We start from the raw sequence: 14,878 nt of genomic DNA, 5'->3' as shown, positions 1-14,878 counted from the left end.
TTCGGGCAATTGAGCCCATAAGTGATTAATGATTACAGTAATTCCTTTCTTCCCCTAATGAAAAATTATATGTTATACATGGACAAATTGGCATTATCCAATGAGGATTATGACGTGTTCGCCGTGTGCAGTGTGACGTCACCAAGACAGCAACGTGACGAAAACAAGTCGCAATAATTATTTTCGCTGGCTCTTCGGCAGTTTGTGCGTTGCTAAAATGACATCTGCATAAGTATCTGACCCCAAAAAAGATCGAGTACTTCTTAGTCGAAAAATGGCGGCCGTGAACGTTGTAATTATCAAAAAGACACAAAGCACGTTGGGCAAAGTGATAAAGAAACCGGCTCTCACTGAGAAACTGCTCAGCAAACCGCCATTTCGATACCTGCACGACATCTTTACTGAGGTGAGACCTAAATGCAGCGTAAGTAATGTTGAAAGCCATTAGGAAACTAACAGGCAGCCAAAATATAAGTCAAATGTCCATTTGTTTATGATATCATCGCAAACTATAAAGGCCTTCCGTGTTTGTGCTTATTAATTCCTGTTGGAAAACGTATTTACTTTGTTTTTCTTTATTAAATGCAGCACAGTATGTTGTTTCAACACGAAATAACCAATAGGTGGTGCTGCTACTTTGTATAAGACTTGGAAGGAGTGCAGACATTTAAATCGGTTGTACACAATAGGCCATTTCTGTATGAAATGTTTGGCCACTATCTTGTAATGGCAGCCATGATTTTTTTTCCCCCAACAGCAAAATGGCAGCGTTTTATTCATGAAGTTGTTGAAAAGTCAAATAAATAAAAACTATTTCCATGATGATCAGCAATGTATGGCACCCATTTTGACACTTTCCCTCCCAACTTCACCAGATCATCAGAACCACTGGCTTCATGAAAGGCTTGTACAAAGAGAACGAATTGAAGTCAGAGTGCATAAAAGTAAGTTGGAGCAAAATCAACAAAACTTCCTGGCGGATGGTAAATGAGCATTTTTTTTTACACTTGTAGGACAAAGAGATGAAGATGGCGTTCTTCCAGAAAGCAATCGATGTCGTGTCGCTGGTTACTGGCGAGCCCCTTGCGGTCAGACCGGCGCATATCGTCGCCGGTCACGAACCCGAGAAGACCAACGAGCTCCTGCAAGCAATTGCCAAGTGCTGCCTCGCCAAGGTTGCTCTCCACTGGCGCTTCAAAATCTCCATTTTCCTGAAAATGTCCCAGCGTGAGACCGTCATGGATCCCGGACTGGACATGGCGATGTTGACGTGTCTTCCCTTGCGGCGCAGATGTCCAGTAAGGAGGCGGTGAAGAGAATTCTTGCTGGAGAAAGGCTGGAAGTGAAGGCCAAGGACAGCGCGCTCAAATCTCACGGCAAGGACGCCGCGGAAGGACGCCAACTCTATCCCGACAGAGAGGTCAGGCGCTCTCTCTCTCTTTATCCCACACTTTCTCCCTTCTTTCCATCTCTCCCCCTCTTTTTCTTACTCACAATCCAACTCTCTCTCTCTGCCCCCCTCTCTCTCTTTCTCCCACCCCGTTTCCTTCCCTCTCTTCTCCCACTTTCTCTCCTCTCTTGCTTTTTAGCAGTCTCTTCCTTCTGTCCATCTCTCTCTCTTTTTCTCTCTCACACTCCAACTCTCTCTCCCTCTTTTCTCCCACACCTTCTCTACCTCGCTTCCTTCTTTCCATCTCTCTCCCTTTTTCTTTCTCACAATTCAACTCTCTCTCTTTTGCTCCCTCTCTTCTCCCACACTTTCTGTCCTTCTATTGCTCCTTATCCCGAACTCTCTTCCTTCTTTCCATCTTTCTCCCTCTTTTTCTCTCTCACATTCCAACTCTCTCTCTCTTTCTCTCACTCCCTCTCTCCCCCACTTTCTCTCCCTCTGTTGCTCTTACTCTCTTCCTTCTTTCCATCTCTCTCTCTCTTTTTCTCTCTCACAATCCAACTCTCTCTCTCTGCCCCCCTCTCTCTTTCTCCCGCCCCTTTTCCTTCCCTCTCTTCTCCCACACTTTCTCTCCTCTCTTGCGTTTTAGCAGTCTCTTCCTTCTGTCCATCTCTCTTTTTCTCTCTCACTCCAACTCTCTCTTTTCTCCCACACGTTCTCTACCTCTCTTGCTCTTACTCTCTTCCTTCTGTCCATCTCTCTTTTTCTCTCTCACTCCAACTCTCTCTCTCCCTCTTTCCCTCTCTCTTTTCTCCCACACGTTCTCTACTTCTCTTGCTCTTACTCTCTTCCTTCTTTCCATCTCTCTCTCCTTTTCTTTCTCACAATTCAACTCACTCTCTCTCTTTTGCTCCCTCTTTCCTGCCCCTTCTCTCTCTCTTTTGCTTTACCCTGCACTCTCTTCCTTCTTTCCATCACTCTCTCTCTCTCTCTCTCTCTCTCTCTCTCTCACCCCCTCCCTTTCTCCCTCCCCCCTGCTCGTTCTCCCTCTCGTTCCGGGAGCTTACAGAATAGCATAGGTTGCGAGGAGGACCTAAATTGGACACACTGTGAATTTTTACTATCAGAGTAGTGTTTTCTAGAAAGATCGAGTCCGGGCTTCGGCCTTCCTGGGTGGAGTTTGCATGTTCTCCCCGTGCTCGCGTGGGTTTTCTCCGGGTACTCTGGTTTCCTCCCACATTCCAAAGACATGCATGGCAGGTTAATTGAACTCTCCAAGTTGTCCATAGGTGCGACTGTGAGTGTGGATGGTTGTTCGTCTCTATGTGCCCCTGTGATTGGCTGGCAACCAGTTCAGGGTCTACCCCGCCTACTGCCCGAAGCCAGCTGGGATAGGCTCCAGCACCCCCCACGCGACCCTTGTGAGGAAAAGCGGTTAAGAAAATAGATGGATGGATATTTTCTAGAAACATAATGTTGGTAAATGAAGCACATGGTTTAGCTGTCAAAGGATAGCTATTAGCCACCATTACGTACCGTCAGGTTTAGCTGCTCTCCCCCGTTTTTTTACTACAGCTGACACGGTTTATGGCATCCGCGCCTTTTTTTTTTTTTTTGACAGTTAAAAAAATCTCACTAGGCACCCACGGCAATCACCCGTTTGCCCATCATGTCCCGCTGCATTATCTCACGCTCACCCCGTTTGATCCGAGGTGGTCCGAAATACGCAACCCGAGCAATCAATCCTTTTTTCCTGTGCGTATTTTGAACGATTCCAGGAGAAGAAGACGACGGAGCCGAGCGAGAGCAGGCTCGAGAAGGAGCCGGAGCAGGCCAGAGCGCAGGAGAGGCACCGTCGAGACGTCGAGAGGGAACAGCGCCACGACAAGGAGAGTTCTTCCAAGAACCAGCGGCGAGAAGCCGACCCCGCGAAAGATGGCGAGCAAGAGGACAAAAGTGGCGAGAGAGAGCGAGACAAGGATAAAGACAAGGCGCAAAGCAATGAAAGGGAGAAAGTTCAAGCGAAGGAGAGCAACAAGATAAGAGAGAAAGAGAGGGAAAAATCAAAAAGCGCAGAGGGCGAGAGACACAAGCCTTCTTTGTCACGCGCCGACAGTCCGGCAAGAACGAGTCAGCCATCTTCTGCCAAAGGGCAAAGACGGAAAAACACCTTTGGAGGTACATTTTGCATTCCCCTCAAATAGATGCAAATGTATGCTAATGTTAACCTCATTTTCTCGGCTGAGAATGGGAGGAAGGGATTTAGGAATTTGACGCCATGATTGTTTTGCTTCATGATGTTTGCGCGAACCAACTGTGCTTTCTCTTTTGCCAACAGATGAATCGGACAGCGAAGCCGGCGGTAAGTAGGAATGAGATCAGATGCTCTCAAACGCAACTTGGCTCAATGTTTGGTTTGTTTTTTCATCATTTTGCAGTAGAGTTTTTTTGTGTGTTAGTTTTAAACCTGCAATTGACCATTTTCTTCTTCTGGTTTTCCTCAGATTTGTATGTTTTTGACAAATACAATCATTTTGGACTTGGATCACTTTTCTTGGACTTGTATCCACGACTCAAGTCCTGCAATCATAATTCAGTTTTATTGGTTAGATCCTGGGGCAAAATCGTCAAGGTTGTATGAAAGAAGAGAAAAAAAAACTAGGATTAGGAGAAAATAAATAAATAAATCCTCCAAGTCCAAGCATTCGTTTAATAAATATCAATTAGGGCTGGGCAATATGGCCCCAACAATTAAATTCATTTCTTTTCAGTCATTCAAGGCCAATTTTAATCGATTAATAATATTTCAAGGTTCCATTTATTCACAAATAATTCTTGTGCAAAATGTTCAGACAGCAATAATGTATACTGATTTTAAATCAGTTATAAAAAAACTTAACATTCCTAATTTGTGCTTAAATGCCACAATGAAGTCGTTCATTCTGCCACTTGTGAAAAATAACTTCGACATGTAACAAATGATACGATTTTCATAATCCAGAAGACAAAATTCAATTTCACGATTTAACACATTTTCAACAATTCCATTTTCAAAATGACAATTAATTGAATGAATTCGATTTATTGGCCATCCCTAATATGAATATTTTTTTTTAAAGATGCTAAATAGCATGAGCCTGTACTAGCATGTGGACACACAGACAACCAAGCTAAAGCACGACTTGTTTTCTAAGTCCTCTTTTTCGGAGGCTTTTGAGGGTGGCGGAGGAGCCGGCCGGGTTCCATGGGCGTGGCCAAAAAGAAAAAAAAATTAAATTGTCATTTATGTGAACATTTTTGGAAAACCCACCATCAAATTCAACTAACAAGAAGAGTCAAGAGAAAAGAAACAAAGATGATATAAAGTTGTGCTTTTTAAAACATATTTTTTTTGTTCTTTTCTAAATTTGTACATTTTTGGCACCGCAATGTGACGATTGTCAATGAAAAATAGTTTTTTTGTTTGCGCAGGTGTATCTAATGAAATGTCCCTCAAGTGCATACGGAACCTTGAGTCGCTTTTGTCTTCTGTCCCCGCAGGCCCTCAGCAGGGTCCGAGTCCTCCGACCAAGGAAAGCGGAGATGCTGCAGGCCCCTCGCTTTCATCTGACGCGGCCTCCAGGTGTGTGTCCGCCGCACCCAAGTTCACGTTCTGAAGCAATCCAGTGCGATTGATGCATCTTTGGTTGCCCCCGGCAACAGCCGAACGGCGCGGCCCACCAGCGCTCGCCGGGCTCCTCCTCCGGTCAAGAAACAGGAGAGCTTCACTGAAGTGCTCCCACCCGAGAGGTGACCTTTGACATTTTGCCTCCAAACAGAAGGCATGTTTTGTCTTCCTTTCTTCTCCTTTCCAGGCTTTCCAGTGCCAAGTTGTCAGTCATCAGAGACGGGAAGAAGCGGTCCGACGATGAAGATGAGGAAGACGAGCAGTTTCTTGTGGCAGAGGCGGCCCCGGAACCCGCAGGCGCTCAGGAGAAGGCGAGCAGAAACATTAGCATCATCTCTCCCATTTTCTCCGGCTCATTAGGGCCACGGGCCGACTGGAATCGACTTCAGCGGATTTTGGGTGCACCCTGGACTGGTCGCCGGTCAATCATGGGCACATACAGGCCTCCATTTTTGTCTCCGTTTCAGTGCCGAGATCATTCTAGTCGGCCATGTTTATGAATTTGCAGACTATGCTACAACCATGTGTTTCGGTAGACCGAGGGTGCTTCCGATTACGCCCCCCCCTGGTGCACCTGACAATGAGGTGACAAAGTAGACTTTAGACCAGCTAATAGCAGGTCCGAGTTGTGGCGCAGGGGGTCTGGCATGAGTGAAAGTGAAGCTCTTTTTTTAGCATCATCGTGTGTCTCTTCTGTTGCAGGAACCTGCACAAGAACTCAGTCGTGAAGAAAAACACGGTACGTCGCTCACATTGTCGTCCCCTTTTTGTTTCTGTCTATTAAAGTAGGATGTTTGATACTTTCAAATGACTTTTACAATCTCTCACTTGTCTTAATGAATGTTGCAATTCATGCAGGCGGACTCGTGAAAAAGATCCTTGAGACGAAGAAAGACTACGAACATTCACCATCTTCCAATAAATCCAAAGAGGTATTTTTCTCTCTCCGATAACACTCGAATGGTTTTGAATGGCAACGGTTTGATTGCTTGAGACACTTTGAAATGTTCCGTGCATTTTCTTCATTTTTCGTATGTTTATATATATATTTATTTTGTATTTTTATTTATTTATTGTTGTGCTTGTTTGAGATAAATACAAATCAAATCACCTGTAATTTTAATGTGTCAGTGGCTAAAAAGTGAAGTGTGGAGAGTCTCTGTCAACAATAAATTAATTAATTTCTTCTTTGTATTTAGATATAATACAGTGGTACAAAATTGTACAATAATTGTAGCACTTCACGTTTTCCACATTTTGCTTCGTTAAATCCTTATTCCAAAATGGACATTTAGATAGAGACGATGTGATTTAAATACCACGTATTTAAATACCACGTATTTAAATACCCCCCCCCCCAAACAGGAACAATTATCAGAACAAAAGTTATTGTGATCGACTTCACCTGTTTGATCCTCTTGCGTGTGCAGAAGCTGATGTCGGAAGAAGCCCGGAAGAAGGAGCAGGATTTGGTGACGCGGGAGATCGAGCGTCTGCGCGCGTCCATCCAGTCGGTGTGTCAGAGCGCGCTGCCTTTGGGGAAGATCATGGACTACGTGCAGGAGGACATCGACGCCATGCAGGCCGAGCTGCAGGGCTGGCGGAGGGAGAACAAGGAGCACGCGCAGGCTTTGCTGCAGGAGCAGAAGTGAGTAACGATTTGCTTGCGGTCCAAATTGGTCAAAAACGTCCATCCGTCCGTCCGTCCGTCCGTCCGTCCGTCCATCCGTCCGTCCGTCCATTCCAGAAAGTCAACATCTACTTCTGTGTTGTGTTACTGCTTGTCCAGAGTGACCGAGCAGGCGGTGGAACCTCTCAAAGCCGAACTGGGCGAGCTGGAGCAGCAGATGAAAGATTGCCAGGACAAAATTTGCGCCATGAGGTCCAACATCCTGATGAATGAGGAGAACATCCAGAAGAAGTTGACGGCCATCATCTCCTCCAGATCTTGAAAGGAGAAATTGACAAAACAAGCGTCACAACGTCTGCTACGCTCTGTGGATCCGTTCTACATCCGTCAAACTCGACTGTGGCCTCATCCGGATCTTGTTTTTTTTTTCTTCCCATAATTAACTCATGCACTGAAGCAACCCCCTTCGCTCCCGGCTGTTTTACTGGATTTTGACAGATTTTACAAGGCCAATTGCTATCAAAACATGAAAGCTACCCCAAAAAAAAAGATTAAGAGGATGTTTTGTTGTTGCAACAATAGAATAGAGCTAAGTTTCATCAATATTCACATTCTTGTTGAAAAACATGTCAAAAAGAGCTTGTTGCAACATGGCTCTGGCTGATCTCTTATACTCTGCTGTCACCTGCTGGCCGTTTTATATAACTACCATTGCTTTAAGCCACCTCTACATATCAGAAGCTGCATGAAAGCCTTCTGTTTGCGCTTGCATAAAAAAAAAAAAAAAAAAAAAAAAAACTACAACAACGTATAAATACGTTTTTGGGAGTGAAGAACAAAGTATTTAAAAACATATTTACACGTTTTGGGGTTTGAAAGACTTAAATGGGTGTCGCTCTGCTGTCGCGTGGTGAACATTCTGGTGCCTTTGATTTGTGCCAGAAGGAAGCCGAGCAATCTGTCGTTAATAGCAAGGAAGCTCATTGTAAATAATAAGTTGTACTTGAAGGTTCTTGTTATGTTGCACTTGCAAGAGCAGAAAGCAGGGAGAAAACATCTTATGTAGGTCAGAAAGTTTGATTCATCTCGCTCTTAATTATTCAAACTTTGCTGCATGTTTTTCATTTGAAGCAAGCGTGAGCCTGCTTTTCACAACTTTTCAAATATTCCATCTGGATTTTTTAAAAAAACCTTCACCCTGTTTTAAGCCGCAGACTCTCCTAACAAATATCCAAAGTTTTTTGTTAGACTTTGTGACTTGAGATCCTGCATTCAAAATCCGTTTTCATTGTCTAACGTTGCCTGTCACATTCCGATAGCGATAAATTTGGATTTCATGGGTTTTCGCAAAGGATTTATTTGGCGACCAGTCCAGGGTGCTCCACCTCAAACTCGCACAAAGTCCGCTCATTAAGAGGCGGTGACCAATTTTGGACAGGAAGGGAAAAAAAAAAACTCGAAAATCAAATGTATTGGGGGTTAATCAGAGGCACTAGAAACGTAGCAGGGGTGTGTAGACTTATATTCACTGGAGAAGAAACATCTCGCAGTGCAGTTTTACATCATAACTAAAAATATATATAAATAAATATTTTTCTGACAATATTGATGACAAGTCAGCCATCTTTAATAAAATATCTTTGACGCCAACAGTAGCATACACACATTAAATTTTTTTTTATTCCCCTAAAAGCACAATTGTGTTCCACACACTTCCATAAAAGTCTCCCTCGGCCATATTTGCTATTTTGATTGCTAACCTTGGAAGAGCGTTTGCTTTCTCCAAGGGGACTGCAGCGGGACGCCGTCATCAAATTTCACATGCATGACTTTCTCGGCGGCACGGTGGGGAAGCGGTTAGCGATGCTGCCTCGCAGCCAGAAGGTCAGCGAGGAGGAAAAAAAAAAACACAAAGTTCGCTCGTTAGTCTTAACACAGACAACTTGAAGCCTTGCGAAAACGGGCAAAATCATATTCCTGCAATTGCACTTTGATCAAAATGCTGCCATTGTTTTTATGTTTGAAGAAGCTTGATGGGAAAAAAAAATCAACATTTTGGTTAATGCTGATCATTTTAGTGATGACGATCCATTTGAAAAGACATGAAGCTGATTTCGAGGCTGCGTGATTGAAGACGGTGCTGACAAAATCTGGTTTCGGGGGAATGACAAAAAAAAAAAATCAACAAACAAATAAAATGAAGCAACTTTCACTTTCAACACACGCAAATTGTGAAGGACATTGTGACACTTTAGCGCCGCCCTTAAAATGCAAATTCTCCGGATAAAATGCCATCTAATGTGTTTTCAAAACTAAAGTATGCACGACGCAAATGAGAGTTTTCTTCCATTGTAACGTTTTAAGGGGAAAATAATCGCCCATTCGGCCCAATTGTCCGATTGTTTTGGCAGACGTTTGAAGGGCAAAAATCGGTCGGACCCTGGCCATTTCCCATTTTTATGCAAGCGCTCTGGTCCTTGTCTATGAAAATAGGTCCCAACATGTATGCCTGTAAAGACAGTAAAAGCAGTTTAAGCCACCAAGCATTTGCTTGCAAGTTAAAATCTGGTCAAATCTGTGCATGCAGCTCTGCTTACCTCTTAGCTTTGCCATAGCAGGGGCGTGGCACCTTTGGGGGATGTGAGTGTTTCTCCGTGACAGTGTTTCAGAGTGCGGCCTCGTGGCTTGAAAGTGGCACTGGAACTTCAACCGGCCCAGTAGATCACGACGTGGGCGGAGAAACTCTCGTTCTGTAAACCAACTGGCGAGAATAAAATCGACATGTAAAGCGTCATCTCTGTTTGCGAAAGGATGTTGAAATTGACTTTGTCCGAGGCCTGTCACTGGCAAGGGCACGGAGCTATTAGCGGCGCTTTGCGCGCTGTTTTGACAATTTAGCAATTCAAACAGAGGCGGCTTGCTGCAAAACAGCTCATTAAGCAAGCAAGAGCTCCGGGTAATATGCCATAAATCTTTTTTTTTTATTATTCGTAGACCCCCCACCCACCCACCCACCCAAACCCCCTTAACACACGCACGGAATACATATCCAGGTATGAGATGCCCTCGTCAGCGGGTGCGAAGATATTATAACGCGCGTCTGGAGGACGAGCAATTTGGCCACGGTTGTCAGAAAGGTCAGAATGCAAATGTCAGCGTTGCCTCCTTCCATTCTAATGACGCTGTCAGGTCGGCCGTGTGTTCGTCTGAAACGAGCCGCCGGCCGTCGCACCCCACCCCCCCCCAAAAAAAAGAAAGCTCCCGGAAACGGACACACTTACGGTGCTCAACAAATTTATTTTTCAAAAATATACTTTTTTGTACACCCCTCCTAGACATTCTACAGATGTTTATAAATAAAGATAGAGTTAGGGTTGGGGACGTTATAATCTCACCCAGGATTAATCTGTCCTGTTATACCGGGCCTTTGCATCTTTTTCGAAATGTTCGCCATTTGATGCCACTCTGCCACCAGGTCCGATGGTACAAGGAGGCCAAGAAGTTTGATAATTTAGTCGTGTCCCAATTGTTAAGGACACCTTCTTCTGATTGGGACTCATTTGGACAAATTCCAAAGCAGAATTTTGTCAAAACAAGTCCAGAAATGTGCCCAAAATGGCTGTTTCAAAACAAAATGGCGGACTTTTATGGGTCGTGTTATGATGGAGATGTCCACCAAATTTACTGTTGACTGGTGAAAATAGCGGCAGGGAGTTTTTTAATTTTTATTTTTTCAAAGTTTTTTGGGGGGAAAAACGCCCACATTAAATGTTAAAAATCTTGGCAATCTAAACCGGCATGGCACATTTGTCAAGGATACTTGCTTGTGATTGGGGCTCATTTGGGCAGTGTAATCTCTGAAATTTGACAAAAATGGTTTCCACTTTGGGAACTTTTTCATGTGTTTGGGGCTCGTCTCATTCCTTTGGGTGATGATTTCACGTCACACTTTTCCCCCTGTGTCTTTATGGCTCCCCCCCTCTGTGGCAGGAACTAAAAACGACTACGCAAAAAAACGCTTGTGGAGTTGATCATTAGGCTGAAGTCTTCCCAGATGTGCTGAGAGGAATGAGATTTTTTGTCAGAGAATTGTTGTCATCTATATTTCATGTAGCAGTTAACATAACCCCCTGCTGTCTTCTATCTTAATCTTGCGGTCCCACTGCAGCTCATTACGCTCGTCTCGTCCTTCAAAAGGAAGCCAACCTCCTATATATATATATATATATATATATATATATATATATATATATATATATATATATATATATATATATATATATATATATATATATATATATATATATATATATATATATATATATATTGTTTTGTTCTGCCTGACGCTCTTTTTAATAGTGCGCCCTTGTGATCTGTTGGATAAACCGCACCTTTATATTAGCCGTAGGGTCGAATGCACTTGAAAAAAGTAGCGGCTTATAGTCCAAAAATTACTGTATGTATATATATATATATATATTTATATACACACACACACACACACACAGCGCCGACCCGCTCACTCAATCATTGAAAGGCAGTTTGCAACGACGGACTCCAACCCAAGACACGCTTAGGACCGCCTCCTCATTTGAATAAAATTTCGTCCTGGCAGTATGGACCAAAACTGCCAAAAAATTAAAAATAAATTAATGACTGAAAGAGAAAATAAAACATAATTCAAAAATTTAATCCAAGTGTATTTATTTATATATATATATTTTTTTATTTTATTTAATTTTCGAATGACATTTTTTTATTTTCACTTTTAGTCATTTCTTTATTTTTTATTTTGGCAGTTTTGGTCCTCCATAGACCAGCACGTGGTGTCTAGTGGAACCGGGTCAATGTGCTAATGTTGCCGGTACCCTTGACAGATGGCTGACAGTCTGACACTAACATGCAAAGCATTTTTGTCTTTTTTTTTTTTTTGCTTTACCGAGGGTCAACGTGAAGATGATCTGAAGACGAATGTCTAATCCCCACACGGGTGCTCTTCAATCTCCTTACCATCGTTTTCCCTTGAGATCCACTTCCCTTGACTATCCATTTGCCTTGAACGCAGCGGCGCCACGACACTGAAACACATTTGAGGTCACACTGGCGGTGAGTAACGGGCGGCCGAGGTGGAGACCGATGTCGCCGTGCGAGTCTTCACATACATCAAATCCGTTGAGCAGAAAATTGAAATGGAAATGCGGGCGGGCCTTGGAAGAGAGGACGGCTTCCATTTAGTGGAGGACCAACGCTAATGATTTGTCATTCCTTTCAGGGGCACGGGTGGCTGAATTAAGCCCCTCCTTTAAACACCCACGGACCACCGCACACGCTCCCAATTCACATTTCAGCTGCAGCAAAACTCAAGTGCAACAGATGATATGTTTTGTGGACATGCAAATATTAAGAGTGACTAAAATGTGTCAAGTTGCCAACCCGCCCATGCAGGAGACTGTGAGCGAGTGTACTTAAAAAATGTTGGGGCGAAAACCAAAACAAATCTGTTGGGCGAAAACCAAAACAAATCTGTTGGGCGGTGGTTAGCTCACTGCGTTGAGCACCCGCACCACGTACAGAGGCTTGTCCTCGGAGCAGCCGACCCCGGAGCAGCCGACCTCGGTTCGATTCCCGAACCGTGCGGTCCTTTCATGCAGGTTAGTCCCTCTCATTTCCTATCTACTGTTCTGTCAATGACAGAATAAAAATGGGTCAAGAAGGGGCAGATTTGGTGCCCCAACCAAATAAAACACACAAATACCTACAAACCAAATGAAAAACCAAAACTGACACAAAAACCACTAAAACAAACCAAAAAAACTAAAACAAACTAAACAAAACAAAAACACAATCTAAAAAACACAAATGAAACAAAAAACAAAACAAAACCCTCCAAACAAAAACCACAAACCTAAAAAAAAAAAACTAAACAAAAACTACACAAACCCAATAAACAAAACAAAAACACAAATGAAACAAAAAACAAAACAAAACCCTCCAAACAAAAACCACAAACCTAAAAAAAAAAAAACTAAACAAAAAACTACACAAATGAAACAAAAAACAAAACAAAAACCACAAACCTAAAAAAAAAAACACACACCATTTTGCTTCACCCTATAAAAGCTATACCATCTTCTGATTTTAAGCACATGTCAACTATGCTTAACTGTGCTGTTAGTAGGCGGTACTTTCGTCCAATCACATTCCTCAAATCCCCCCCCCCCCCCTGTCCTCCCCCCACGTAAACATTACATCCGTTAGCAAAATGTTGTTGTGTTTCAACATTTGTTAAAGGGACTACAACATGATATTTTAAGGTTGCTATTTTTCTTACCCGGAAGTCAAACATTCTGTCCAAATGAATTCAAAGCAATCCATTATTCTTCACATTTGCAGTGCCAAAGTGCAATGAAATGACAATAGGCTGTCTTAAAATCTATTGTCTGACACTGGTTTGAACCACAGGTAAAACATTTGCATTTTATAATATGAACGAATGCACGGTTTAGTGGATAGTGCACTCGCCCCACAAGCCTAAAGGTGCGGGTGCGTCACCTGCTGTGGTGCTTTTTTTTTTTTCTCCTCCTTTCCTCTAACTTCTCTGCTTCCCTCCTTTTCCACGATTTCTTGCGGCAAGGAAGCGTTTTGTTTCAAATATTTATTCATAAATGAATGGCTTGCGTGACCAAACGCAGGGATCTAGCAGCCCGTGAAATTTAGAGTCCATTTTAAAATCGTCTTAAAAAACTATCTATGTTTTTCGTCCGAGCCACTTGTTTTGATGTATCTCAGGCGGCGGCCATTTTGTCCAGTGCTGACACCTGCTGGCAACTGACATTGACGTCACATCTTATGCACCTGTTCCCTGTGACGGTATTCACGTATATGCCACGGAGGTTTAAGTTATATGGGTAAGAAGTGACATTTTATTTTCATTATTATATTTTGGATTTGTTTTATGAGTGTTGTATCCCCCTGGGTTTTGTTTATTGTGTGTGTGTGTGTGGTTGCAATGTTTTGATTACTATGATGACGTTTGTAGTCAGATTACAACAGTTGTTCAATAAAGCAAACAAACCTAACAGACGAATGGATGATGCTGCAATTAATTATGTTCTCGCAGGATTACTCACCGTTTCCTTGTTGAATTTGAACAGCGAGAGGCGTTTCGTGCATTTTTATCCCTCCCTGTTAAAACGAGACGGAAGACGAGATTCTCATCCGTTGCCTTGATTGGTCAAAACAAATGCGTAAACGATGCCGCATCGTCCAATCAGCTCGAAGTAGTGTACAGCAAGTCCCGCCTTTCCCGAACGGGTCTGATTGTGAAGAACTTCCTCGGCATTCCAGAGACCAACTATTGGTATATAAACAATGAATATAATATTCCTCTAAAAGAACAAATTGTTACGCAAACATCCAAATGACTTAGTTGAAGTTTTCTCCCGACTTTCTTTCACATGTTTACATCCTGCTTTTTGTTCTTGCACCTTAGTGGTTTCTAATCCTTTCCTTGAGCTCTCATCACGACTTCATGAAGAGCTGGAGGCAAAAGGCACACTTTGTGATCTATTATTTATTTCACGGCATCCGCTCTGGGACATTGACACTCCGCGATGCCTTCATTTCCTGTGGAGGCTTCCACTTCTGTAAAATTTCATTTCATTAAAATGTTGAAGTTGTATAAATGATCAACAGCCAACTCAAAAAATGAATTACGATCATTGGAGGAAGAAGTTCTCTTAAAAGGGGATATTTAATGCAAACTTGACTTTTGAATGACTTGTATGGGCCATTCCACTCAATCGGTGCCAATTTCTTACTGCGAGGCTCTCAAATTAAGATGAAATTGAATCGTTTCAGCCTTAAAACTGATCATAAGCATGTTAGAATATCAAGTTGAAGATTAAAAGCAGCATTGAAATACATGCCATTTTCCCGCCATGACAAATACCAAGATTGAAATGTAAGAAATTTACCTTGTGTGATAAAAAAAAAGAAGAAGGGCTCAAGTCCCGTTATTAGCGTAAGGTAATTCTACTACCGGAAGTGGTACAATTTCCTCTTTCAAAATAAGACTGATTCACAGGAAGTACTGTTAACTGTGCAAATGCTGCCATTTTAAAAGCTTTCTTGGTCTCATTTGATCATTTTGTTTTAGAATCATGATAGTTGAATAAAACACGACGCCTAT

General features: G+C 42.7%; 1 protein-coding gene and 1 long non-coding RNA gene across 5 annotated transcripts; one reads left to right on the top strand and one right to left on the bottom strand.

Annotated features, from left to right (window-relative positions):
* Positions 1–159: 159 nt before the first annotated feature.
* LOC147164994 (TRAF3-interacting protein 1-like) lies at positions 160–9,431 on the top strand. Its single transcript, XM_086091985.1, has 13 exons — positions 160–406; positions 876–944; positions 1,014–1,175; positions 1,292–1,420; positions 3,169–3,568; positions 3,729–3,752; positions 4,931–5,012; positions 5,093–5,179; positions 5,245–5,368; positions 5,760–5,796; positions 5,916–5,989; positions 6,488–6,705; positions 6,847–9,431. The coding sequence occupies exons 1-13, from the start codon at positions 275–277 to the stop codon at positions 7,007–7,009; spliced, it is 1,701 nt and encodes a 566-aa protein (XP_085948111.1). The 5' UTR covers positions 160–274; the 3' UTR covers positions 7,010–9,431.
* LOC147164993 (uncharacterized) lies at positions 4,126–14,035 on the bottom strand. Of its 4 annotated transcripts, XR_015096750.1 has the most exons (6): positions 13,818–14,032; positions 11,627–11,765; positions 9,285–9,448; positions 8,448–8,553; positions 6,463–7,004; positions 4,126–5,763 (listed from the first exon to the last, which is right to left on the bottom strand). It is a non-coding gene; the product is annotated as an uncharacterized LOC147164993 (long non-coding RNA). The 4 variants fall into 4 exon arrangements; XR_015096751.1 differs by having other exon boundaries at positions 4,126–7,004; positions 8,448–9,196; positions 13,818–14,035; XR_015096748.1 differs by having other exon boundaries at positions 4,126–7,004; positions 13,818–14,030.
* Between the last annotated feature and the right edge of the window lie 843 nt (positions 14,036–14,878).

Source organism: Leptonotus elevatus, chromosome 12 (genome assembly GCF_054856555.1).
Source record: "Leptonotus elevatus isolate MCC_2025b chromosome 12, RoL_Lele_1.0, whole genome shotgun sequence".
NCBI classification, from domain to species: Eukaryota; Metazoa; Chordata; class Actinopteri; order Syngnathiformes; family Syngnathidae; genus Leptonotus; species Leptonotus elevatus.
The sequence above is the reverse complement of the archived record's forward strand: the minus strand, read 5'-3'. Positions and strand labels throughout refer to the sequence as shown.

Bases quoted from the DNA above. Each gene is read 5' to 3' on its own strand.
- LOC147164994 (XM_086091985.1), top strand. From the start codon at position 275: ATGGCGGCCGTGAACGTTGTAATTATCAAAAAGACACAAAGCACGTTG. The intron at 3,753-4,930 runs GTAAGTAGGAAT...CTGTCCCCGCAG, and splicing joins ATCGGACAGCGAAGCCGGCG to GCCCTCAGCAGGGTCCGAGT. The intron at 5,013-5,092 runs GTGTGTGTCCGC...CCCCGGCAACAG, and splicing joins TCATCTGACGCGGCCTCCAG to CCGAACGGCGCGGCCCACCA.